At 39.1% G+C, this 27,355-nt stretch overlaps 1 protein-coding gene across 8 annotated transcripts in view; it reads right to left on the reverse strand.

The window, feature by feature from the left end:
* LOC147003582 (vomeronasal type-1 receptor 4-like) overlaps positions 1–25,173 on the reverse strand; it is a 38,023-nt gene extending 12,850 nt beyond the window's left edge. The window contains exon 1 of one of the 8 annotated variants that reach the window (XM_085842269.1): positions 25,025–25,173. In XM_085842269.1, coding sequence (XP_085698395.1) covers positions 25,025–25,045 — 21 coding nt within the window. In that variant the 5' untranslated portion in view covers positions 25,046–25,173. Of the gene's footprint in view, positions 1–24,837; positions 24,919–25,024 lie in introns of those variants that run through there. The other 7 variants (XM_085842271.1, XM_085842266.1, XM_085842264.1 and 4 more) reach the window with 7 other exon arrangements.
* Positions 25,174–27,355: the final 2,182 nt, after the last annotated feature.

The following is a 27,355-nucleotide window of genomic DNA, read 5'->3' on the forward strand; positions in this document are numbered from 1 at the left end:
AGACTACATTAGATATTAGAAAAAAGTTTGTGAACTCCTCTGATAAATGGAGGTTCCCTATGGATACTTAAAATAACAGCTAAGTTACTCCCATATGTAGCAATTTACAATGGTCTAGGAAGAAGGAGAGTTGTGTCTTAGAAGGGGTAACAAAATACTAATGGGTGCAAATACGGAGACAAAGTGTGGAGCAGAGACTGAAGGAAAGGCCATCCAGAGACTGCCCCACCTGGGAATACATCCCGCACATAGTTACCAAATGCAGACACTATTGTGGATGCAAAGAATTGCATCCTGACAGGAGCTTGATATAGCTGTCTCCTGAGAGGCTCTGCCAGAGACTGACATATGCAGAGGCAGATGCTCACAGCCAGCCTTTGAACTAATCACAGGGCCCCAAATAGAGTAGATAGAGAAAGGACTGAAGGAGCTGAAATAGTTTGAAAACCCATAGGAAGAACAACATTATCAACCAACCAGAGCTCCCCCACCAACCAAAGAGTGCACATGGAGGGACGCATGGCTCCATCCCTATATGTAGCAGAGGATGGTCTTGTTTGGCCATCAATGGTAGAAGAGGCCCTTGGTCCCATGAAGGCTCAATGCCCCAATGTAGGGAAATGTGTGGGCAGGGAGGTGGTATTGGGTGAGTGTGTAGGGGTACACCCTCCTAGAATCAGGAGGCAGGGAGAATGGTGTAGGGGATTTCTGGGGGGAAATTGGGAAAGGGGATAACATTTGAAATGTATATAAATAAAATATCCAATAAAAAAGAGAATAGACTCTATTTTGATTCCATTGCAAATCTTTCAGCTCTACTTCTTACTGTAATGGATAATTTATTTTAATAGATGGTGTAAGAGCCAAGGGATAGACAGAAAGTCACCTATATAATATTTCATTGGACAAAGGAAGAAAGTAAGTGTCCATATAGAAAAATAGAACAATAAATTTCAAAATATGTGGACTCTAACTCTGAATCTCAAAAGTAGAGACCAAAGCTCAAAGAGAAACATCATAAGGAGAGTGTAAGTAGGATTTCAAAGCTGATGAAACAGACAGGGAGCATTGAGCATTGAATGAAATCTAAACTATACCTGTCACAAACCATTGAAATTAGATCAGATCAGGACTGTTCCTTCTATCTTCCCCATGAAACTGTCTTTGAAGAAGGGCTATCTCAGGCCTTGATTCAACGTTCATCAGGTGACTTAGGGGATCTAAAAGAAATTATGTTTCTGTACAGACATACATCAGTATGAATGGGATTCAGAATGACTTTAAGAAAGGCTGAATCAGAGACAAAATTTGTTTTTTATTTTTTCTTAAAATGTTCAGCAGGAGGTAAGACAGGAGTTGGAAGACAGTAGACGTAGAACAAATTGAAAAGCAGTAGATAAGAAGGAAAATCATGAAGCTTGAATAAGAAATCATTAAGGGCAGGGCTAGGAATCCACATTTAAAATGAAATGAAATTGAATGAAATCTAAACTATACCTGATATTTATTTTATTGGAATGTCTCATAGCCGTGAGATTATTCTAGGCATCATGAATCTAAGGTTTCTGGGAGTCATAAAAATAGGTTGATTATGAGAAAAAAGGAGTAAATCTGAACTTCCTCTTCATCACAACCCAGTAGCCTACTTGGTGAACATCTCTCTCTCTCTCTCTCTCTCTCTCTCTCTCTCTCTCTCTCTCTCTCTCTCTCTCTCTCTCTCTCTCTTTCTCTTTCTCTCTCTCTCTTTCTTCTCTCTCTCTCGTGTGTGATTATTTGTTTGTTTCTCTGTCTTTCTCTCTCTTTCCAGATAATGAATCTTCCTGACAATGTAAACTTTTTCTTCCTAAGACCTTCACTAAAGAATTATCTTCAAGGAGCCAGGATAAATGAGATGGCTTTTAGTTGAAGACCTGGTGAATTAAGAGATAAATCCTGATCTTGGGTCCCGGATCCCTCAGTGAGTAGTCTGCACAGGTGAGTGTGTGGACTACAGAAGCTGAACAGCTTCTGAGGCAGACCCCATTTCGGGCTTCAGACATTCAGGCACCTTCCCCGCCAGAGGAGATGTGTCCAACCTGCCCTGGAGGGCTCTGCTGCAGAGCACCTGGGGGACCCATCTTGGGTCCTGGTTCCCTCAGAGACTAGTCTGCGCAGGTGAGAATGCAGACTACAGAAGCTACACAGCTTCAGGGACAGGCAGAAGTGACACAGCTTCTGGGACAGGCCCTGTTTCGGGCCTTCATCTTCAGCCAGGAGGCAGATCCAAATACCAGATATCTGTGCACCTTCCCTACAAAAAGAGAGCTTGCCTGCAGAGAGTACTCTTATCACTGAAACTCAGGAGAGAGCTACACTCCCACGTCTGCTGACAGAGGCTAACAGAATCACAGGAAGAACAAGCTCCAACCAGAGACAACTCTAACTATTAACTCCAGAGATTACCAGATGGCGAAAGGCAAACGTAAGAATCTTACTAACAGAAACCAAGACCACTCACCATCATCAGAATCCAGCACTCCTACCTCAGCCAGTTCCCCAACACACTCGAAATGCAAGATTCAGATTTAAAATCATATCTCAAGGGATACAAATTGGAAAAGATGAAGTCAAAATATCACTTTTTGCAGATGATATGATAGTATATATAAGTGACCCTAAAAATTCCACCAGAGAACACCTAAACCTGATAAACAGCTTCGGTGAAGTAGCTGGATATAACATTAACTCAAACAAATCAATGGCCTTTCTCTACACAAAGAATAAACAGGCCGAGAAAGAAATTAGGGAAACAACACCCTTCTCAATAGTCACAAATAATATAAAATATCTTGGCGTGACTCTAACTAAGGAAATGAAAGATCTGTATAATAAAAACTTCAAGTCTCTGAAGAAAGAAATTATAGAAGATCTCAGAAGATGGAAAGATGTCCCATGCTCATGGATTGGCAGGATCAACATTGTAAAAATGGCTATCTTGCCAAAAGCAATCTACAGATTCAATGCAATCCCCATCAAAATTCCAACTCAATTCTTCAACGAATTAGAAAGTGCAATCTGCAAATTCATCTGGAATAACAAAAAACCCAGGATAGCAAAAACTCTTCTCAAGGATAAAAGAACCTCTGGTGGAATCACCATGCCGGACCTAAAGCTTTACTACAGAGCAATTGTGAGAAAAACTGCATGGTACTGGTATAGTGACAGACAAATAGACCAATGGAATAGAATTGAAGACCCAGAAATGAACCCACACACCTACGGTCACTTAATCTTCGACAAGGGAGCTAAAACCATCCAGTGGAAGAAAGACAGCATTTTCAACAAATGGTGCTGGCACAACTGGTTGTTAACATGTAGAAGAATGAGAATTGATCCATTCCTATCTCCTTGTAATAAGGTCAAGTCTAAGTGGATCAAGGAACTTCACATAAAACCAGAGACACAGCTGGGCGTGGTGGCGCACGCCTTTAATCCCAGCACTCGGGAGGCAGAGGCAGGCGGATTTCTGAGTTCGAGGCCAGCCTGGTCTACAAAGTGAGTGCCAGGACAGCCAGGGCTACACAGAGAAACCCTGTCTCGAAAAACCAAAAAAAAAAAAAAAAAAAAAAAAAACCCAGAGACAATGAAACTTATAGAAGAGAAAGTGGGGAAAAGCCTTGAAGATATGGGCACAGGGGAAAAATTCTTGAATAGAACAGCAATGGCTTGTGCTGTAAGATCGAGAATTTACAAGTGGGACCTCATGAAACTGCAAAGCTTCTGCAAGGCAAAAGACACCATCAATAAGACAAAAAAACCAACAACAGATTGGGAAAGGATCTTTACCTATCCTAAATCAGATAAGGGACTAATATCCAATATATATAAAGAACTCAAGAAGGTGGACTCCAGAAAGTCAAATAACCCCATTAAAAAATGGGGCTCAGAACTGAACAAAGAATTCTCACCTGAAGAATACCGAATGGCAGAGAAGCACCTGAAAAAATGTTCAACATCCTTTATCATCAGGGAAATGCAAATCAAAACAACCCTGAGATTCCACCTCACACCAGTCAGAATGGCTAAGATCAAAAATTCAGGTGACAGCAGATGCTGGCGAGGATGTGGAGAAAGAGGAACACTCCTCCATTGTTGGTGGGATTGCAACCTTGTACAGCCACTCTGGAAATCAGTCTGGCAGTTCCTCAGAAAATTGGACATAGTACTACCGGAGGATCCAGCAATACCTCTCCTGGGCATATATCCAGAAGATGTCCCAACCGGTAAGAAGGACACATGCTCCACTATGTTCATAGCAGCCCTATTTATAATAGCCAGAAGCTGGAAAGAACCCAGATGTCCCTCAACAGAGGAACGGATACAGAAATTATGGTACATTTACACAATGGAGTACTACTCAGCTATTAAAAAGAATGAATTTATGAAATTCCTAGCCAAATGGATTGACCTGGAGGGCATCATCTTGAGTGAGGTAACACAATCACAAAGGAACTCACACAATATGTATTCACTGATAAGTGGATATTAGCCCAAAACTTAGGATACCCAAGATATAAGATACAATTTTCTAAACGCATGAAACTCAAGAAGAAGAAAGACCAAAATGTGGACACTCTGCCCCTTCTTAGAATTGGGAACAAAACACCCAGGGAAGGAGTTACTGAGACAAAGTTTGGAGCTGTGATGAAAGGATGGACCATCTAGAGACTGCCGTATCCAGGGATCCATCCCATAATCAGCTTCTAAACACGGACACCATTGCATACACTAGCAAGATTTTGCTGAAAGGACCCAAATATAGCTGTCTCTTGTGAGACTATGCAGGGGACTAGCAAACACAGGAGTGGATGCTCACAGTCAGCTATTGGATGTATCACAGGGCTCCCAATGGAGAAGCTAGAGAAAGTCCCCAAGGAGCTAAAGGGTTCTGCAACCCTATAGTTGGAACAACATGATGAACTAACCAGTATCCCGGAGCTCTTGTCTCTAGCTGCATATGTATCGAAAGATGGCCTAGTCGGCCATCAATGGAAAGAGAGGCCCATTGGACTTGCAAACTTTATATGCCCCAATATAGGGGAATGCCAGGGCCAAAAGAATGGGAATGGGTGGGTAGGGAAGTGGGGGGTGCTATGGGGGACTTTTGGGATAGCATTGGAAATGTAATTGAGGAAAATAAGTAATAAAAAATATTAAAAATTAAAAAAAAAAACTCACACTGAAGGACCCCAAATATGGCGAGAAAACCTAAAATAAATAAATAAATAAATAAATAAAATAAAATCATATCTCTTGATACTGGTAGAGGACATCAAGAAAGACTTTAATAACTCACTTAATGAAAAACAGGAGAACACTTTGAAAGAGGTAGAAGTCCTTAAAGAAAAACAGGAAAACACAACCAAACAGGTGATGGAATTGAACAAGACCATACAAGACCTAAAAAGGGAAGTCGACACAATAAAGAAAACCCAAAGTGAGGCAACGCTGGAGATAGAAACCCTAGAAAAGAAATCTGGACCCATGGATGCAAGCATACAAGAGATGGAAGAGAGAATTACAGGTGCAGAAGATTCCATAGAGAACATCGGCACAACAATCAAAGAAAATTCAAAATGCAAAAAGTTCTTAACTCAAAACATCCAGGAAATCCAGGACACAATGAGAAGACCAGACCTACGGATAATAGGAGTAGATGAGAATGATGATTCTCAACTTAAAGGGCCAGCAAATATCTTCAACAAAATTATAGAAGAAAACTTCATAAACCTAAAGAAAGAGATGCCCATGAACATACAAGAAGCCTACAGAACTCCAAATAGACTGGACCAGAAAAGAAATTCCTCCCGACACATAATAATCAGACAACTAAGTAAAGATAGAATATTAAAAGCAGTAAGGGAAAAAGGTCAAGTAACATAAAAGGGCAGGCCTATTAGAATTACACCAGACTTCTCACCAGAGACTATGAAAGTCAGAAGATCCTAGAAAGATGTTATGCAGACCTAAGAGAACACATGTGCCAGCCCAGGCTACTATACCCAGCAAAACTCTCAATTACTATAGATGGAGAAACCAAAGGACTCCATGATAAAACCAAATTCACACAATATCTTTTCACAAATCCAGCCCTTGAACGTATAATATAGGGAAAACACCAATACAAGGATGGAAACTACACCCTAGAAAAAGCAAGAAACTAATCCTTCAACAAACCTAAAAGAAGACAGCCGCAAGAACAGAATCCCAACTTTAACAACAAAAATAACAGGAAGCAACAATTACTTTTCTTTAATTTCTCTTAATATCAATGGACTCAATTCCCCAATAAAAAGACACAGACTAATAGACTGGCTACACAAACAGGACCTGTATGCTCCCCTAGCCTGAAGCAGGCTGATCCAACCTTTGACCTTGCTGCCACTAAGAAGGTGATTGCCTAGGGTGGAGCCTTCAGACCTAGATGGCTCTATTATTCTGTCACCTGCCTCTGCTCTCCTCCAAGACATTGCTACCTGCTGACAGGCTCCTGAGATATTCCGGAGGAAAATCCTATCCTGCATGTCGCCTACAGGCTGGCTCCAGACACCAAGAATGGACTGGCAGGGGATGGGCCTTCCCCCTTATGGGCACACTCTCTTAGTAAACTGGAGAGCCTTGAACACGGAATAGTCTTGGCTCCATTATCTCTCTTGCTGTCTAAGTCTTTTTCAGCCCCAGCCTGCCTCCCAGGTATACCCGGTTCAAGTAGGCTGTGGACCAGCATACAACAGATTAGAATCTGAGCCAGGGACCTTGGGAACAGAGGGAAAACCCTGAGGGGATCACTGTCTTGTATGGAGCTCCAAGGGAAGGAAAGAATCAGAGGAATATATGGGTCACTGTGAGCAACAGGTATTTATGCTAGCGCTGGCTTTAAATTTCATTTTTTAAAAGTGTAGCTGGAGGTGCAGAAGGATATGGGCTAAGTTTGGAACAGTGCTAACCTGACACTTTTTCCACTTAGGATTTGACAGCGAAATACGTGTGGGACTAGAAACTGTGAATCAGGCGGTTGTCCGCAGCTTTAAAAGCTGTCTCAGGCGAGAGGAATAGGGTTTAAAAATCTTAAAAAATTAAAATAAAATAAATAATGAAACAGGTGGTTGTCCTCAGTTGAGAACTGCATCAGGCTAGAGGAATAGGGCTTAAAATGATGGAGTAAAATAAATAGAGGGAAATAGATTTTGAAACTCTTCCAGAGACAGAGAGAAAATCAAGGGACACCCTGCCTTTTTCTCTCTGGCCCATGCAGCAGAAGTTCTCTGCCCTCTTTGTGTTGTCTAATGTCTGGTGCACCAAATCCGTTTATGTGTCAATCCACGTGTGTTTTGTCTCATCCTCGGAATGACTGAATGTTATGTGTTTCATGTTGGAAAATAAAAATGGCTAAGACTTTATCTGCTGGTTCAGCAAAGCCCTAGAGTAGCCACATGCTTTAGCCAAAGATCAGGGACAGCAGGGGAGCCACTGCTGGATAAGCTGCTTTCAAAGAAAGGGAGTCTGCAGCCTCTTAGTTTTGTGGCAAAAAAGCTGATAGATTTTTTTTTTCCCTTGCAGGGTTCTCTGAACTCATGATTAATGTGTTTGGCAAATGACAAAGTGTTTTTTTATCTTATAATTATAGCTAGTAAAATTAAAATTCTTTGATTGGTCTAAATTTATAAGACTCGTGTAGCCGCTTCATTTGGTCTTTTACTGGTCTTAGAGGTGTAATATGCTCTGAGTGTCTTCATCATAGAGTAGTATCTTATGAGTTATTGGGCATGATCAAAAAGGTGTAACTCTGGTTACTAGAAAGTTAGCTTTAAATCAGTAGTTAGCTTTAAATTGGTAACTCAGGTTTGGAGTCTTTACAACACGTGGCATAAAGCAGGCCAAAAATCTAGGCCTCCTAGGGATACTTCTAGTTGAGATAATATTTAATGCGATTCTTATACTAAAAGGTAGATAAAGGTAAGATTTAAAGCAATGTCTCTTTAATGAAGCATTAAAATTTGCACTGTCATGCATTCATAGGTATAAATTGGCAGCCAAATTTCATAACGTGATAGTGATGTTTCTAACATTGATTCTAAGGTGATAAATTGTTTTGAAATTGGGTTTTGCTTTCCCAAGTTTGTAGAAGTTATCCTAACGTTGTAAAAGAAATTTGAAAATTATGGTTAAAACTGCCAGTGTGCCATTGACGGCAGCTTGCAGTTTGATTGCAAATTTAAGATTTTCTACTCACCCATATGTTGTTAATTAAGATAATTACAAGAGTAATCATCTTATGAGAGCACTAATACAGCTCTCTGTGGCTATACAGCCATACAAAACAGAGCAGCCACAGAGAAGCTTGTGTGACTTGGACTTTCAAAAGAGCCTAAGGAAGCTCTTGAAACTTGCCTCTCCTTGCCTCTCAAAGGAAGTGTACTTCACATCTTTGCTCTCACATAATGAGCTTTAAAGTTCTGGGGAGTAGCTGTTGCTCCAGAAAAGATTCAGAGGCAATATCTTTATAATATTTAGGGTCTTAGTTATATGAGAAAATTGTGGTACAGAAAATCTAAGAACGAAAAATTGATTTGCTTTTATTTTATTTTCAAAAGCTTCCAGGACATGTTAGTTGGCTAAGACCTCACCTTAAACTCACCACAGGAGAACTTTAGTCTTTGTTAGGAGCTATTAAGTGAGACACAAATTAACTGGCAAAGAACAAAAGGCTTTGCAGAAAATAAAGAAAGCTTTTATAATTGTTATCAATTATGATCAATGGTAATCAAATATTAGCTGCTTATTTTAGTTAGGGTTATTAAATGTGCCCACAGCAACTCTTTGGCAAAAGAAACATTAATGTAAAATCATCTTTCTTCACCTTGAAGCAAAGTTTTAACATCCTATTAAGGCTGCTGTGGTGCTAATACAGAATTGTAAGATAAATTAGTATATTTTAGAAAACCTATTAAAAAAATTGTGTCTTAAGAACCTGACAACGTGTCTGTTCCTTGTTCCAAACAGCAATTAATTTGGTTATTGCAGAATATTGATATTCGGCCTATTGCATACCATCATTTTAAATATAATTGATAATCATCATCCTAAAGATAAATTGATAAAATTTGTTTTTATGCATGCTTTTGTATCTTCTATAAATTCATGCATGCATCCCATTTACTGTGTTTAAAAACAGCCCTTCTATGGGAAAAAAAGTATATGTGAATTGGATCACATGCTTATTCTTTTGAGTTCCCTCCTGCTTCAGCACAGATAATTAAATTGTGTGCTGTAGATGGTGTTTTAAAATGTTGAATAATCAAACTTTAATTTGTATATTAATAGTCAAAATATATCTCAGAGCTTACAATTGCTTAAAATTGTTCATCCCTCAGATACTATAAATTCTCAAATTTGCAGTTGTTTATGCATATACAACTCTTCTTAATAATATAAATTGAAGAAGATCTCAGAAGATGGAAAGATCTCCCATGCTCATGGATCAGCAGGATTAATATAGTCAAAATGGCTATCCTGCCAAAAACAATCTATAAATTCAATGCAATCCCCATCAAAATTCCAACTCAACTCTTCACTGAGATAGGAAGGGCAATTTGCAAAGTCATCTGGAAAAATTAAAAAAAGTAGGATAGCAAAAACTATTCTCAACAATAAAAGAACCTCTGATGGAGTCACCATGCCTGACATTAAGCTGTACTATAGAGCAATTGTGATAAAAACTGCATGGTACTCGTATAGTGACAGACAGGTAGATCAATGGAATAGAATTTAAGACGCAGAAATGAATCCACACAGCTATGGTCAATTGATCTTTGACAAGGGTGCTAAAACCATCCAGTGGAAAAAAGACAGCATTTTCAACAAATGGTGCTAGCACAACTGGCAGTTAGCATGTAGAAGAATGCGAATTGATACATTCTTATCTCCGTGTACAAAGCTCAAGTCTAAGTGGATCAAAGACCTCTACATAAGACCAGAGACACTGAAATTAATAGAGGAGAAAGTAGGGAAAATCCTTGAAGATATGGTCACAGGGGAAAAATTCCTAAAGAGTTCAGCAATGGCTTGCGTTGTAAGATCAAGAATTTGACAAAGGGACCTCATAAAATTGCAAAGCTTCTGTAAATCAAAAGACACTGTCAACAAGACAAAAAGGCCACCAACAGATTGGGAAAGGATTTTTACCATTCCTAAACCTGATAGGGGACTAATATCCAATATATACAAAGAGCTCAAAAAGCTGGACTCCAGAAATTCAAATAACCCCATTAAAAATGGGGTTCAGAGCTAAACAAAGAATTTTCAACTGAGGAATACCGAATGGCTGAGAAGCACCTGAAAAAATGTTCAACATCCTTAATCATCAGGGAAATGCAAATGAAAACAACCTTGAGATTCCACCTCACACCAATCAGAATGGCTAAGATCAAAAATTCAGGTGACAGCAGATGCTGGTGAGGAAGAGGAGAAAGAACACTCCTCCACTGCTGGTGGGATTGCAAGCTTGTACAACCACTCTGGAAGTCAGTCTGGAGGTTCCTCAGAAAATTGGACAGAATACTCCTGGAAGATCCAGCAATACCTCTCCTTGCATATACCCAGAAGAAGTTCCAACTGGTAATAAGAACACATGCTCCACTATATTTATAGCAGGCTTATTTTTAATAGCCAGAAGCTGGAAGAACCCAGATGTCCCTCCACAGAAGAATGGATACTGAAAATGTGGTACATATACACAATGTACCATACTATTAAGCTATTAAAAACAGTGGATTTATGAAATTATTGGACAAATGGATGTATCAGGAGGATATCATCCTTAGTGAGATAACCCAATCACAAAAGAAGTCATTAGATATGCACTCACTGATAAGTGGATATTATCCCAGAGACATAGAACACCCACGATACAATTTGCAAAACAGAAGAAAATCAAGAAGAGGGAAGACCAATTCGTGGACACTTCATTCCTTCTTAGAATATGGGACAAAATACCCATGAAAGGAGTTACAGAGACAAAGTTTGGAGCTAAGATGAAAGGATGGACTATCCAGAGACTACCCCACCCGGTGATCCATCCCATAATCAACCACCAAACCCAGACACTATTGCACAATGCCAGAAAGATTTTGCTGAAGGGACCCTGCTATAGCTATCTCATATGAGGCTATACCAGTGCCTTGCAAATACAGAAGTCGATGCTCACAGTCATCTATAGGATGGAAAACAGGGCCCCTAATGGAGAAGCTAGAGAAAGCACACAAGGAACTGAATGTATCTGCAACCCTATAGGTGGAACAACAATGTGAACTAACCAGTACCCCCAGAGCTCATATCTCTAGCTGCATATGTAGCAGAAGATGGCCTAGATGGCCATCACTGGGAAGAGAGGCCCCTGGGTATTGCAAACCTTATATGCCCCAATACAGGGGAATGCCAGGGCCAAGATTCAGGAGTGGGTGGGTAGGAGAGCAGGGCAGAAGGGGGGTATAGGGAAATTTCAGATAGCATTTGAAATGTATATAAAGAAAATATCTAATTAAAAAAAGATAAATCCTTCATTTTGCTCTGTGACAGGTTTCTCTCTCTCTCTCTCTTATTCTTTTATTTTTGACCTAACATTTTTTTAATTAGATATTTTCTTTATTTCCATTTCAAATGTTATCCCTTTTGTGAGTTTCCCCTCTGAAAATCCCCTCTCATCTACCCCCTCCTCGTCCTCACCAACCTACCCACTCCGGCTTCCTGGCTCAGACATTCCCGTATACTGAGTATAGAACCTTCATAGGACCAAGGGCCTCTCCTCCCATTGATGACCTTTTAGGCCATCCTCAGCTACATATGCAGCTAGATCTACGAGTCTTTCCATGTGTTTTCTTTTATTGGTGGTTCAGTCCCAGGGAGTTCTGGGTATACTGGTTAGTTCATATTTTTGTTCATCTTAGGGGGCTGCAAAACCCATCAGCTCCTTGGTTGATTTCTCTAGCTCCTTCATTGGGGACCTTTTGCTCCGTCTAATATATGACTGTGAGCATCCACTTGTCACAGGCTTTCTTATGCGGTCCTTCCACAGCAGACTTCAGAAGCCTACAAAGTCTTTCTCTAATAATTTTAGATAAAATAACCAACTGGATCAACTCCCATGGTGACATCCTCCTTTACCTATCCTAAATCCAACAATCCCAAAGATGCACTATACTTCATAGAGAATTCCCTTGAATTTGTGACTGATTTACATACAACAATGGAAAGCATGAAGAAGAAAGATGCAGTGGAACATGTGAGAGAATCAGATGGATGGAATGACATTAAACACAGAGCATGTTTTACCTTTTCAAGTGTGCTTTGCTCTCAATAGACAAGTGAAATCAGCATACGCCCATGAAACTGAGATTTGGGGAAATGTAATTCCATTCTTAATTTTTTCCAGCACATCTCCCATCCACCTGGATGGTCTTGATAAAAGCCTTGGGCATTTACCAATCATTCAAATCTTATGCTAAGGAGACTCATCTCTGCCTATCTTTACTTCTAATTATTGCAAGTATATAGTGTTGTGAAATAAGTGAATGAGTCACAGATGAATATAACAAGTTCCAACATAATATGCTTTTTAATCACTGATGCATGGTAAGTTTTAAAATGTGTGTAGGTGAGGCATTTGTCTATATATAATTCAAACACCTTACAGTTCACATTGTCCTCCCTGTGCATAATATTTGGAGATAAACCTTTGGCAGTGCTAAAAATTTGGACAGTAAAGTCTAGAATTCTATGAAGTCCCATGCTGCTTATGTTAGCTTAGTCTCTTGCTTTTTCTGAGTATCTTCACAGTGTGTTATTGTTGCCACATCCTATACAAGATGCTTTCTTTCACACACATATCCCTTTATAATTAGAAAAAATCTGGTTAAATATAAAATCCAAGAAATTATGACTATATATTAATTATGTATTTTTCAAAACATTTATTGAAGTATAGCAGTCAGAGGCAGGATGATCAAGAAACCAATTTGTACTACTAAATATTCTGCTTCAAGAAGTAGTGGAGAAGTAGAATTAAGATTAAGCAGCAGAAGCAAGAAGAAGGACGGAAGAAAGAGGAGAAGAGAAAGAAAAAAATAACCATCAACTATTAGATATTAAAGATATTTTGTGGGATTTCAACAGATCATGGAAAGTTACATTTTTCATGATATTACTAGCTTTTTTGAGGTTAGGTAGTCTAGAGTTTTATTTGTATATTTTCAAATGGTTAATAATTTCTGAAATGTTGATTAAAGTGTGAATTCCTTAAACTTGCAAAAAAGTTTCAACCAAAAGTTATCAAAAGATGGGTTAGGACATTTTATATTCATCAAAGGAAAAATCCACCAAGAGGAAGTTTTAATCCAGAACATCTATGGGCCAAATTCAAGCACACCCACATTTGTAAAAGAAACTTTACTAAAGCTCAAAACACACATTGAAACTTGAACATTAATAGTAAAAGACCTCAACACCACACTCTCACCAATGATCAGCTTATTGAAACAGAAACTAAAATGAGACACAGTAAGCCTAACAGAAGTTTGAACCAAATGGATTTAACAGATATATAAAGAGCATTTCATCCCCCAAACAAGAGAATATATCTTCATCTCAGCACTGGATGGAAACAACTCCAAACTGACCATATAATCAGGCATGAAACTAGCCTCAACAGCTACAGGAATATTGAAATAATCACAGTCAAATTTCTGACCCAGATTGTTCCTGTCTAAAAGAATTGCTGGGACAAAAATGGAGGAGATTGAAGGAAAGGTTGTCCAGTAACTGGCCCAACTTGGGATCCTTCTCACTGGGGGTGGGGGGAGCACCAAGACCTGACAATATTACTGATGATATAATTTACTTACAGACAGAAGACTGGCATAGTTGTTCTCTGAGAGGCCCTACCAGCAGCTGACTAAGACAGATGCAGATACTTACACCCAACCATTGGACTGAAGTTGGGGACCCAATGGAGGAATTAGGGAGGATTGAAGGAGTTGAAGGGGAGCGTGACCCCATAGGAAGATCAGCAGTCTCAACTAAATAGACCTCTGGCAGATCACTGCAGCTGAGCCACCAACCAGGCAGCATACACCTGCTGGTCCCAGCCTCTCCCTTCCCCTCCATTCCTCACATCTGACACATATATAGCAAAGGATTAAGTGATCTGGCCCCAGTGGGAGAAAATGCACTTAAACCTGGAGAGATCTGAGGCCCCAGCAAAGGGGATACATGAGAAGGGGGATGAGGGGGAGGATCCTCTTGGAGACAAGGAGGGTGTAATGGATAGAAGAACTGTGGGTGTGCGATTTATTTGTTCTTTTAAGGTACTGTTAATTTGCCTATTTCTGAATTCCCTGTATAATTGTACACTAAAAGAAAATTTTGATTGTGTAATAAGTTATAAATGCAATAAAATGCTACTTTTAAAGTACTGTGCCCCCTGCTTGTTACTGCTCCCCAAAGGGCCTAAATAAACTTTATCAGTGAGCATTTGTTCCAATTGCTATTTGCCAAATGAGAAACTTGAGATCAAAACAAAACAAAACAAAACAAACAAAAAAAAAAAACTGTGGGGGGCCATGGGAGAGGCAATGAAAATAAATAAAATAATTAAAGAAAAAATGAACAACAGGTTTTTGGCTAGACTGTGGTGGTATACACCTTTAATCTCAGCAGCAGAGAAGGCAGGGGCAGGCAGGAAGACCTCTGAGTTGAGGCCACCCTTCTCTATAATGCAAGTTCCAGGACATGAAGAACTACACAGAGAAACAGTATCTTCTAGGTAAGTTGGAAGTTAAGAAAAACAATTTTTAAATACTAATACCTACTTTTTTATTTGGGGAAGATCCATGAAAGAAATATATTTTAAATATCAAAATATAAAATTTTAAAGAAATAAACATTGCTAATTAACTGGAAAACTTATAGAAAAATTAAAAAATAGAAAAATATAAAAGTGAGTTTTTAAAGAATCAATATAATATTATCTTCAGATGCTAAAAAAAATATTTCTAATTCATGAGTCTGAGTGGTCAAATTGCTTTTTAGGAAGTAAAAATGTTTAGTAAAATGGCAGTAGATAGTTCTCCTCTAAGACATAGGACCTCACTATTCATGAGAATTTGGGTAATGTGCCAGGCCTGATTTTTCCTCTGTTGAGCAGACCTTAAGTACAACTGGACAGCTCTTGGTTACTGCCAAGATATCAGTACCACTTCATTCTTAGGACTGTATTACCACCCTTGTCTTCATTGTGTATCATAGGTTTCATTGTAACGTAGGATTATTGGTTGCTTCCCTCCTTTGGATGCTTGCATAGAAAGGTCAACACAAAAGGCTCAGAGAGGAAATCTGCTGTAAGATTGTCTCTTAGAAATGGTAGGGAAGCTGCACCCATGATACCTCAACAATGTGACTGACTAAAGCAGACCTGAACAAGTGCTAACGTGGAAAGGGAAATTTTCATGGCACTACTCAACCATGAAATCACATAAAAGTAACACTAAACATACTGAACACACACACACACACACACACACACACACACACACACACACACATATATATATATATATATATATCAATAATAAGTAATGAGAAAGGAGGGCATGAATCTGAGGGGGAATAGCGGAGAGAGCATGGGAATGGATAAATTGGACTCAGAGTGTTACCAAAACAAAAACAAGCAAACAAACAAGGGATATAAAGGTGAGAAAGATCAATGTATCTGAGACAGTCTGGGAAAGTCAGACTGAAGGAATCACAGTTTGACATGATCAATATGCCCTCTATAATTCATTTGGAATTTTCAAAAATTTTTTAAATGCTTATTTTAGGAAACAATAAGAGCAAGCTGTAAATAGAGGGGCAATATAGCTAACTAGGATCAAGAATGTAATTTTCCGTTGATTCTGAGTAACAGCCATGACAGAGAGTTGGCTTTCATTAGAGAAACGCTGTGTTTATCCTATTCCTGTTTGTCAGGAATAAATTTGAAAATGAATATACTGATTTTTGCTTGCTTTGGTTTGTTGATGTTCCATTTTAAAGGTGAGGTTTTCTTTTATTTCACTTTTTTTTTTTTTTTAAAGACAGGTTTCTTTATGTAGCACAGACAGTCCTGGAACTTACTATGTGGACCAGGCTGGACTTGAACTCAGAGATCTAGCTGGCTCTACTTTCCAAGTGTTGGAATTAAAGATATTTTGGTGTAGAAATAGGACAAAGATTGAAACTACTTCAGATCAACACTGAGCATATCACTGACAAACAATGCAAAGGGAATAAAGAAGATAGTCCCCATCATGTGGTTGTATTCTATAATCACTCACATACACATCTGTCTTTGACATGGGGAGAGTCCCAAGGACATTACTCTATAACTGCTTTATCTTAGCAACATGCAAATGGTTTGATGATCATGCAGACAGTAGAGATAAGGAGGAACACAGTAAAAGAGGGAATCAGATCTCCAATTGGTACTTATCTTCAGTCAGAAATTAAAATTGAGACAGCAACAGTACGACCCAGGAAGCTACACCTTTCCTTGATATGCTCTCTTGTGAGTGCCCCCAGGCCCCTGCCTAGATTCCTTTTCTTCCTTGGTTGATAACCTTCACAGGATCACAATCAGTGAGAGCCCCAAACATTCAGTGAGTTGAGGGCAGAATAGATAAGAACTTTAAAAAGAAAAGTGCTCCAATGTCTCCTACAGAGGCCTCTGCACTGTCCTCCCTGTCTCTGTGAACTTGGGATTCTTTCTTTAGTGAAAATAAGTCACCTTCCAGAGAATTTGTAGAGTATCTGATGTGTTTTTATGCAAGGACCTTCCTGAGCAATGTCGAAAGCAACTAATCTTAATTATAATTAATGAATTAACCTGAATTAACCTGAATGTGGAATTTTCACTTTAAGCTGTTAAGGATGCCACAATCTTTGATACTATAAATAGTGTAACTGATCAAGAGAGTTGAAAAGAGTTGTTTTGCTTTTTACTAAAGCAAAACAAATGGAGAGAAGATTCAGTTAATGCACTGGACATTTGATCCCAAAGCACCATATTAAACCTGTGTAATTTTGCTGGAGCAGGAGAGTACGAAAAACAGTGTGCAGGTGCACATAATGTAAGAGGCCACAAAAGATGCCATATGTCTTCCTCTATTGCTCCCTGCCTCATCAGCTTGAGAAAGAGGTCTCTCTGTGAAGAAGAAACTCTACATAGACATCTATACTCACCTGGCCCCAGCACCAATGCTAGCTGTATAAGTATCATTCACACAGACACATCTGGCTTTTTATGTAGGTGCTGGGAATTAAACTTGGGTTCTCAGGCTTGAACAGCAGGTGGTCTTACCCAGTGAGGAAGTAGAAGATGAAGTCAACCATAATGAGACTCTGGAAAAGACTTTGACTTTTCTGATGGTCAGGTAGTCAGGTCCTGTCTGTTACCACCTTCAAAAACATTTGCATCTCAAATGCCTACAATCTACTGATTTCTGGCTAGGTTTTTTCTTTCTTTCTTTTTTTTTTCTTTTATTAAAATATACTTGACTTTCAAAGATCTCAATGATTTCATATTTCATGTAACAAAAGAAAATAAAAATATTTTTAAAAGTGTAAAACACTTTAATCTATTTAGCATAATATGGGGATGTAGATAATAGCTTGTCTATCCTTGAAAGGAGTCTGGGTTTGAACCCCAGTGGCATCATTAAAGAAAAATGAAGAATCCAAAGAAAACTTTCTTCTAAAAACCAAAAGAAGGCAAAAACATGCAAAAATATAGATATGGCAAGAAAGAAGAAGATAAAGATAACACATGGAAGAGACAAAGAAGGAGGTAAAGTAGAGGAGGTAAAGAAAGAAGAAAATGAGGTGATATCAATAATAAGAGAGGCTCAGCAAGAGCTTATTGGAGGAACATGGATCACTCAGCTGAGGGAGGATTTGAAACAGTCTACTCTGACCTGAGATGGAAATAGCTGCAGTTTCAGCCAAAAATACATTTATGTTTCCTCTTTCTAAATAGCACCTGAGTGCCTTTCCCATAACCTATCTATGTCTTGAGTTTCCCTCCCTCTTTCACACCATTCATCCCTTCTTCTCGCAATCCCTTCTTCAATCCTCCCCTCCCTTCTTCTTTTCTGTCCTTATCTCTCCCTTCTTTACTTATTTCCTTCATTTCTTCCTTCCATCTTCATTCCTTCATGTCTGAGTCAGGGTTTCTATTCCTGCATAAACATCATGACCAAAAAGCAAGCTGGGGAGGAAGGGGTTTATTCAGCTTACACTTTCACAGTGTTGTTCATTACCAAAGGAAATCAGGACTGGAACTCAAGCAGGTCAGAAAGGAGGAGCTGATACAGAGACCATGGAGGGATGATTCTTACTAGCTTGCTTCCTTTGCCTTGCTCAGCTTGCTTTCGTATAGAACCCTGGACTATAAGCCCAGGGACGGCACTACCCACAATGGACCCTCTCCCCTTGATCACTAATTGAGAAAAGGCCTTCCTGATGGATATCATGGAGGCATTTCCTCAAGGGAAACTACTTTCTGTATGATAACTCCAGTTTTGTCAAGTTATCACACAAAACCTGCCAGTACACTTCCCCTCTCTTTTTCTTTCTTTTTTTTTTTTTAATATTTTTATTACATATTTTCCTCAATTACATTTCCAATACTATCCCAAAAGTCCCCCATAGCGCCCCCCAATTCCCTACCCACCCATTCCCATTCTTTTGGCCCTGGCATTCCCCTATATTGGGGCATATAAAGTTTGCAAGTCCAATGGGCCTCTCTTTCCATTGATGGCCGACTAGGCCATCTTTCCATACATATGCAGCTAGAGACAAGAGCTCCAGGGTTCTGGTTAGTACATCATGTTGTTCCAACAATAGGGTTGCAGATCCCTTTAGCTCCTTGGGTACTTTCTCTAGCTTCTCCATTGGGAGCCCTGTGATACATCCAATAGCTGACTGTGAACATCCACTCCTGTGTTTGCTAGGCCCCGGCATCGTCTCACAAGAGACAGCTATATTTGGGTCCTTTTAGCAAGATCTTACTAGTGTATGCAATGGTGTCAGCGTTTAGAAGCTGATTATGGGACGGATCCCTGGATACAGCAGTCTCTAAATGGTCCATCCTTTCATCACAGCTACGAACTTTGTCTCTGTAACTCCTTCCCTGGGTGTTTTGTTCCCAATTCTAAGAAGGTGCACAATGTCCACACTTTGGTCTTCATTCTTCTTGAGTTTCATGCGTTTATCAAATTGTATCTTATATCTTGGGTATCCTAAGTTTTGGGCTAATATCCACTTATCAATGAATACATATTGTGTGAGATCCTTTGTGATTGTGTTACTTCACTCAAGATGATGCCCTCCAGGTCCATCCATTTGGCTAGGAATTTCATAAATTCATTCTTTTTAATAGCTGAGTAGTACTCCATTGTGTAAATGTACCATAATTTCTGTATCCATTCCTCTGTTGAGGGACATCTGGGTTCTTTCCAGCTTCTGGCTATTATAAATAGGGCTGCTATGAACATAGTGGAGCATGTGTCCTTTTTACCGGTTGGGACATCTTCTGGATATATGCCCAGGAGAGGTATTGCTGGATCCTCCGGTAGTACTATGTCCAATTTTCTGAGGAACCGCCAGACTGATTTCCAGAGTGGTTGTACAAGCTTGCAATCCCACCAACAATGGAGGAGTGTTCCACTTTCTCCACATCCTTGCCAGCATCTGCTGTCACCTGAATTTTTGATCTTAGCCATTCTGACTGGTGTGAGGTGGAATCTCAGGGTTGTTTTGATTTGCATTTCCCTGATGATTAAGGATGTTGAACATTTTTTCAGGTGCTTCTCTGCCATTCGGTATTCCTCAGGTGAGAATTCTTTGTTCAGTTCTGAGCCCCATTTTTTAATGGGGTTATTTGACTTTCTGGAGTCCACCTTCTTGAGTTCTTTATATATATTGGATATTAGTCCCTTATCTGATTTAGGATAGGTGAAGATCCTTTCCCAATCTGTTGTTGGTTTTTTTGTCTTATTGATGGTGTCTTTAGCCTTGCAGAAGCTTTGTAGTTTCATGAGGTCCCACTTGTCAATTCTCGATCTTACAGCACAAGCCATTACTGTTCGATTCAGGAATTTTTCCCCTGTGCCCATATCTTCAAGGCTTTTCCCCACTTTCTCCTCTATAAGTTTCAGTGTCTCTGGTTTTATGTGAAGTTCCTTGATCCACTTAGACTTGACCTTAGTACAAGGAGATAGGAATGGATCGATTCGCATTCTTCTACATGTTAACAACCAGTTGTGCCAGCACCATTTGTTGAAAATGCTGTCTTTCTTCCACTGGATGTTTTTAGCTCCCTTGTCGAAGATCAAGTGACCATAGGTGTGTGGATTCATTTCTGGGTCTTCAATTCTATTCCATTGGTCTATTTGTCTGTCACTATACCAGTACCATGCAGTTTTTATCACAATTGCTCTGTAGTAGAGCTTTAGGTCCGGCATGGTGATTCCACCAGAGGTTCTTTTATCCTTGAGGAGAGTTTTTGCTATCCTAGGTTTTTTGTTATTCCAGATGAATTTGCAGATTGCACTTTCTAATTCGTTGAAGAATTGATTTGGAATTTTGATGGGGATTGCATTGAATCTGTAGATTGCTTTTGGCAAGATAGCCATTTTTACAATGTTGATCCTGCCAATCCATGAGCATGGGAGATCTTTCCATCTTCTGAGATCTTTTATAATTTCTTTCTTCAGAGACTTGAAGTTTTTATTATACAGATCTTTCACTTCCTTAGTTAGAGTCACGCCAAGATATTTTATATTATTTGTGACTATTGAGAAGGGTGTTGTTTCCCTAATTTCTTTCTCAGCCTGTTTATTCTTTGTGTAGAGAAAGGCCATTGATTTGTTTGAGTTAATTTTATATCCAGCTACTTCACCGAAGCTGTTTATCAGGCTTAGGAGTTCTCTGGTGGAATTTTTAGGGTCACTTATATATACTATCATATCATCTGCAAAAAGTGATATTTTGACTTCATCTTTTCCAATTTGTATCCCTTTGATCTCCTTTTGTTGTCGAATTGCTCTGGCTAGGACTTCAAGTACAATGTTGAATAGGTATGGAGAAAGTGGACAGCCTTGTCTAGTCCCTGATTTTAGAGGGATTGCTTCAAGCTTCTCACCATTTACTTTGATGTTGGCTACTGGTTTGCTGTAGATTGCTTTTATCATGTTTAGGTATGGGCCTTGAATTCCTGATCTTTCCAAGACTTTTATCATGAATGGGTGTTGGATCTTGTCAAATGCTTTTTCCGCATCTAAGGAGATGACCATGTGGTTTTTGTCTTTGAGTTTGTTTATATACTGGATTACGTTGATGGATTTCCGTATATTGAACCATCCCTGCATCCCTGGGATGAAACCTACTTGGTCAGGATGGATGATTGTTTTGATGTGTTCTTGGATTCGGTTAGCAAGAACTTTATTGAGGATTTTTGCATCAATATTCATAAGGGATATTGGTCTGAAGTTTTCTATCTTTGTTGGGTCTTTTTGTGGTTTAGGTATCAGAGTAATTGTGGCTTCATAGAATGAGTTGGGTAGAGTACCTTCTGTTTCTATTTTGTGGAATAGTTTGTGAAGAACTGGGATTAGATCTTCTTTGAAGGTCTGATAGAACTCTGCACTAAACCCATCTGGTCCTGGGCTTTTTTTAGTTGGGAGACTATTAATGACTGCTTCTATTTCTTTGGGGGATATAGGGCTGTTTAGATCATTAACCTGATCTTGATTCAGCTTTGGTACCTGGTATCTGTCTAGGAACTTGTCCATTTCATCCAGGTTCTCCAGTTTTGTTGAGTATAGCCTTTGGTAGAAGGATCTGATGGTGTTTTGGATGTCTTCAGGATCTGTTGTTATGTCTCCTTTTTCATTTCTGATTTTGTTAATTAGGATGCTTTCCCTGTGCCCTCTAGTGAGTCTGGCTAAGGGTTTATCTATCTTGTTGATTTTCTCAAAGAACCAGCTCCTTGATTGGTTGATTCTTTGAATAGTTTTTCTTGTTTCCACTTGGTTGATTTCACCCCTGAGTTTGATTATTTCCTGCCGTCTACTCCTCTTGGGTGAATTTGCTTCCTTTTGTTCTAGTGCTTTTAGGTGTGTTGTCAAGCTGCTAATGTGTGCTCTCTCTAGTTTCCTTTTGGAGGCACTCAGAGCTATGAGTTTTCCTCTTAAAAATGCTTTCATTGCGTCCCATAAGTTTGGGTATGTTGTGGCTTCATTTTCATTGAACTCTAAAAAGTCCTTAATTTCTTTCTTTATTCCTTCCTTGACCAAGGTATCATTGAGAAGAGTGTTGTTCAGTTTCCACGTGAAGGTTGGCTTTCTATTATTTATTTTGTTATTGAAGATCAGCCTTAGTCCATGGTGATCTGATAGGATGCATGGGACAATTTCAATATTTTTATATCTGTTGAGGCCTGTTTTGTGACCAATTATGTGGTCAATTTTGGAGAAGGTACCATGAGGTGCTGAGAAGAAGGTATATCCTTTTGTTTTAGGATAGAATGTTCTGTAGATATCTGCCAGATCCATTTGATTCATAATTTCTGTTAGTTTCACTGTGTCCCTGTTTAGTTTCTGTTTCCATGATCTGTCCATTGGTGAAAGTGGTGTGTTGAAGTCTCCCACTATTATTGTATGAGGTGCAATGTGTGCTTTGAGCTTTACTAAAGTTTCTTTAATGAATGTGGCTGCCTTTGTATTTGGAGCATAGATATTCAGGATTGATAGTTCCTCTTGGAGGATTTTACCTTTGATGAGTATGAAGTGTCCCTCCCTGTCTTTTTTAATGACTTTGGATTGGAAGTCAATCTTATCAGATATTAGAATGGCTACTCCAGCTTGTTTCTTCATGCCATTTGCTTGGAAAATTGTTTTCCAGCCTTTCATTCTGAGGTAGTGTCTATCCTTTTCTCTGAGATGAGTTTCCTGTAAGCAGCAAAATGTTGGGTCTTGTTTGTGTAGCCAGTTTGTTAGTCTATGTCTTTTTATCGGGGAGTTGAGTCCATTGATATTAAGAGATATTAAGGAAAAGTAATTGTTGTTTCCTGTTATTTTTGATGTTAAAGTTGGCATTTTGTTCTTGTGGCTGTCTTCTTTTAGGTTTGTTGAGGGATTACCTTCTTGTTGTTTCTAGGGCGTGGTTCCTGTCCTTGTATTGGTTTTTTTCTGTTATTATCCTTTGAAGGGCTGGATTCGTGGAGAGATAATGTGTGAATTTGGTTTTGTCGTGGAATACTTTGGTTTCTCCATCTATGTTAATTGAGAGTTTGGCTGGGTATAGTAGCCTGGGCTGGAATTTGTGTTCTTTTAGTGTCTGTATAACATCCGTCCAGGATCTTCTGGCTTTCATAGTCTCTGGTGAAAAGTCTGGTGTAATTCTGATAGGCTTGCCTTTATATGTTACTTGGCCTTTTTCTCTTACTGCTTTTAGTATTCTATCTTTATTTAGAGCATTTGTTGCTCTGATTATTATGTGTCGGGAGGTATTTCTTTTCTGGTCCAGTCTATTTGGAGTTCTGTAGGCTTCTTGTATGTTCATGGGCATCTCTTTCTTTAGATTTGGGAAGTTTTCTTCTATAATTTTGTTGAAGATGTTTGCTGGTCCTTTGAGTTGAAAATCTTCATTCTCATCCACTCCTATTATCCGTAGGTTTGGTCTTCTCATTATGTCCTGTATTTCTTGGATGTTTTGAGTTAGGATCTTTTTGCATTTTACATTTTCCTTGATTGTTGTGCCGATGTTCTCTATGGAATCTTCTGCACCTGAGATTCTCTCTTCCATCTCTTGTATTCTGTTGCTGATGCTCGTATCTATGGTTCCAGATTTCTTTCCTAGGGTTTCTATCTCCAGTGTTGCCTCATTTTGGGTTTTCTTTATTGTGTCTACTTCCCTTTTTAGGTCTAGTATGGTTTTGTTCATTTCCATCATCTGTTTGGATGTGTTTTCCTGTTTTTCTGTAAGGACTTCTACCTGTTTGATTATGTTATCATGTTTTTCTTTAAGGATTTGTAACTCTTTAGCAGTGTTCTCCTGCAATTCTTTAAGGGATTTTTGTGCTTCCTCTTTATTGTCTTCTGCCTTTTTATCAGTGTTCTCCTGCATTTCTTTAAGTGTGTTATTAAAGTCCTTCTTGAAGTCCTCTATCATCATCAGGAGATATGCTTTTAAATCCGTGTCTAGCTTTTCCGGTGTGTTGGGGTGCCCTGGACTGGGCGAAGTGGGGGTGCTGGGTTCTGATGATGGTGAGTGGTCTTGGTTCCTGTTAGTAAGATTATTACGTTTACCTTTAGCCATCTGGTAATCTCTGGGGTTAGTTGTTATCGTTGTCACTATTTAAAGATTGGAGCAGAAGCTGTGTTCCACTCACCAGCAGTCCCAAAATCCTGCGGCGGGGGTCGTGGGTAGCTGGCGGGTGTCAGGCAACCCTGCGCTCCCGCTACCCCGGCGCTGATCCAGCCGGATGAGGCCTGTGGTCCTACTCAGGCCGGTTTCTGCTTCCCTAACTAATGCAGTCTCAGGTCCCGCGCAATTGGATTGGAGCAGAAGCTGTGCTCCACTCACCAGAAGTCTTAAGATCCTGTGGCGGGTGTTGTGGGTAGCTGGCGAGTGTCAGCAGACCCTGCGCCCCAGCTGCCCAGGTGCTTTTCTCTTTTTCTTTCTTTTTAAAAAAAACTTCTTTCTTACCTTCTTTCCTTCTTCCATCATTCTTGTTTGCAGCAGAGGTTTTGAAATATATTCTTAATACATATTTTAAGTACAACTGAGATTTACAGAGACACTTGGGAAGAGGGTAAGAGCACATGCCTGCTTTCTCCAAAGATTGCTTTCTAAGGTCTTTCATGTTTACTATTCCTGTGCTGTGGCCACTTACCTTAGTGCTTGATGACACCATGGCTATGCCTGGAACCTTGAGAAGTGAGTCTCTGCTGAAACCATGGTGCAGTACTCCCCATCACTTAAAGGGGTAATGTTCTCCTGGGGTTCTTTCCCAGAGGATTGGTGATTTTTAACTCAGTTCTGGACCCCTGATGACAGCATCTCCACATGAATCTTCAGTAACTTTTAATCACCTTCCTCTCAAAAAAAAAATACATAACTTAACAAACCAAGATATACAGTTACATGAGCTATCAGAAGGAAGCAATTAGGAATCTGAACAGGAACTATTTTGTTAGTCCTTGCAGCAGAAAACTTACAGTAAAGTGAAACACAGGCTGAACTTCAAGGCAGTTAAAGTATAAGAAATTTTCATGGACTTTTCCCTAGAGGGGCTTCTCCTATCACCCAGCCTCTCAGATAGTTTCCACATAAAGAAAAATTTGGTTACATAGACACACAGGACAAATTGCTAAATTAGGTGCCTATTAACACACTAAAAGCAGATACTAGCTGGACATACTCTCAGAGCCTTGTAAGTACCTCTACAGAGTTTTGATTCCTCTCAACACTTCTTACCCAAGCCTTGTACATTAATCCTTGTAGATGAGCTTCCAGAGTCTAAGTCAAGAGCATATATGGCCTAATTTACACAAATGTAGCAGAGGACTGCCTTGTATGGCATCAGGGGAAGAGGCTGCTAATGCACGTGTAAAGTTAATGTCCCAGGAAAGAAGGATGATGGTGGGGGTAGGATACAGATGGGTGAGCACATGGGGTAATGCCCTCTCAGAAGTAGGGGGCAAGGGGAAGGAGGGTGAAATCTAGGGGAATGGCAACCAGGAAATGGGGTAACTTTTGGAATGTAAGTAAATAAAATAATTTAATAAAAATAGAAAGAAAATGATTCAAAAATGAAAAAGAAAGGAAAAAAGAGATATGATCAAGTATTAAATGTAGCATTTAGGAAACCTCTTAATTTGCTCATGTCTAAATTGTATTTTGTCAGAAAAAGAATTCTTAATAAGAGATGAGAAACTTCTGACCAAAGTAACTACAGAATAAGTACAAATTCCTCAGGCATTTTGGAGATGGTCAGCAAGTGATAATTTCTGTAATATGTAGAGAAAGCTTACAAATACTGTACTATACAAGAGGCTAACATTAAATCCGAAAAGATTTAAAACAGTGTTAAGCTTCATACAAATAAAAATAAAGATAATTGTCCTCCTTTTATGAATTGGGCAAATGAAAGTAAAACTAAAATTGAGATATCTGAACAAATCAATCTTAAAAGTGTGGATACAGACCTAAGAAACAGAGTTGAGTTTGGTGCTCATGGCTTAGCAGTGGCCCAGACAGTTAGCAAACAAAATATCAATGCTTCTTAAAAATGGCAATCTGGGGTGATGGTGGTGCATGACTTTAATCCCAGTACTTTGGAGACAGAGGCAGGTAGACCTCTTTTAGTTCAAAGCTAGTCTAGTCTACAGAATGACTTCCAGGACTTTCATGATACATAGATAGACTCTATCTCAAAAAAAAAAAAAAAAAAAAAAAAAAAAAAAAAAAAAGAAAAAGAAAAAACCAAAAAAACCAAAAAAAAAAAAAAAAAAAAAACCACACAAATAAAATGACAGAAAAGAAAAGAATGGCTAAGTGTACTACAGAACTATTGTAATAAAAGTGGCATGGCATTGACATAAATGCAGAAATGTTGATCAATGGAATTGGATTAAAGACCGAACATTAAATACCCCACTTAAGGATAACTGGATTTTGAGAAAGATTCAGCAAATACACAATAGTGGTGGTGGTGGGGGGGGGGGCTGGTCTAACTAAAAGTCAGTATGCAGAAGAATGCAAATAGACCTACATTTACAACCCTGGATAAAACTCAAGTCCAAGTAACTCTAAGGCCTCAATATAAACCAGAAATACTGAATCTGATAGAAGAGATGTGGGGAATAATCTTCAACCATTGGCAAAGGAAACAATTTCTTGAACAGAACACAATAGGGTGGGCACTAATGTCATAAATTAATAAATTGGACCTCATGGAACCAAAACATCTTTAAGGCAGAGGACACCATCCATAGGACAAAATGGCTGTCTACCTAATGGGAAAAGGCTTTCACCAACCCTACATCTGACAATGGGCTAATATCCAAAACATATAAAGAACTCAAGTAATTAGATACCAATAAAACATATAACCCAATTATAAAATAGGGTACAAATCTAAACAGAACTCTCCACATAGGTATCTCAAAAGAGCCATATAAGAAATGTTCAATATTGTTAGATCCTTAGCCATAGCCATCTG

This window comes from Mus caroli, unplaced genomic scaffold (genome assembly GCF_978045245.1).
Source record: "Mus caroli unplaced genomic scaffold, Mus_caroli_1 scaffold_8, whole genome shotgun sequence".
Classification (NCBI taxonomy): domain Eukaryota; kingdom Metazoa; phylum Chordata; class Mammalia; order Rodentia; family Muridae; genus Mus; species Mus caroli.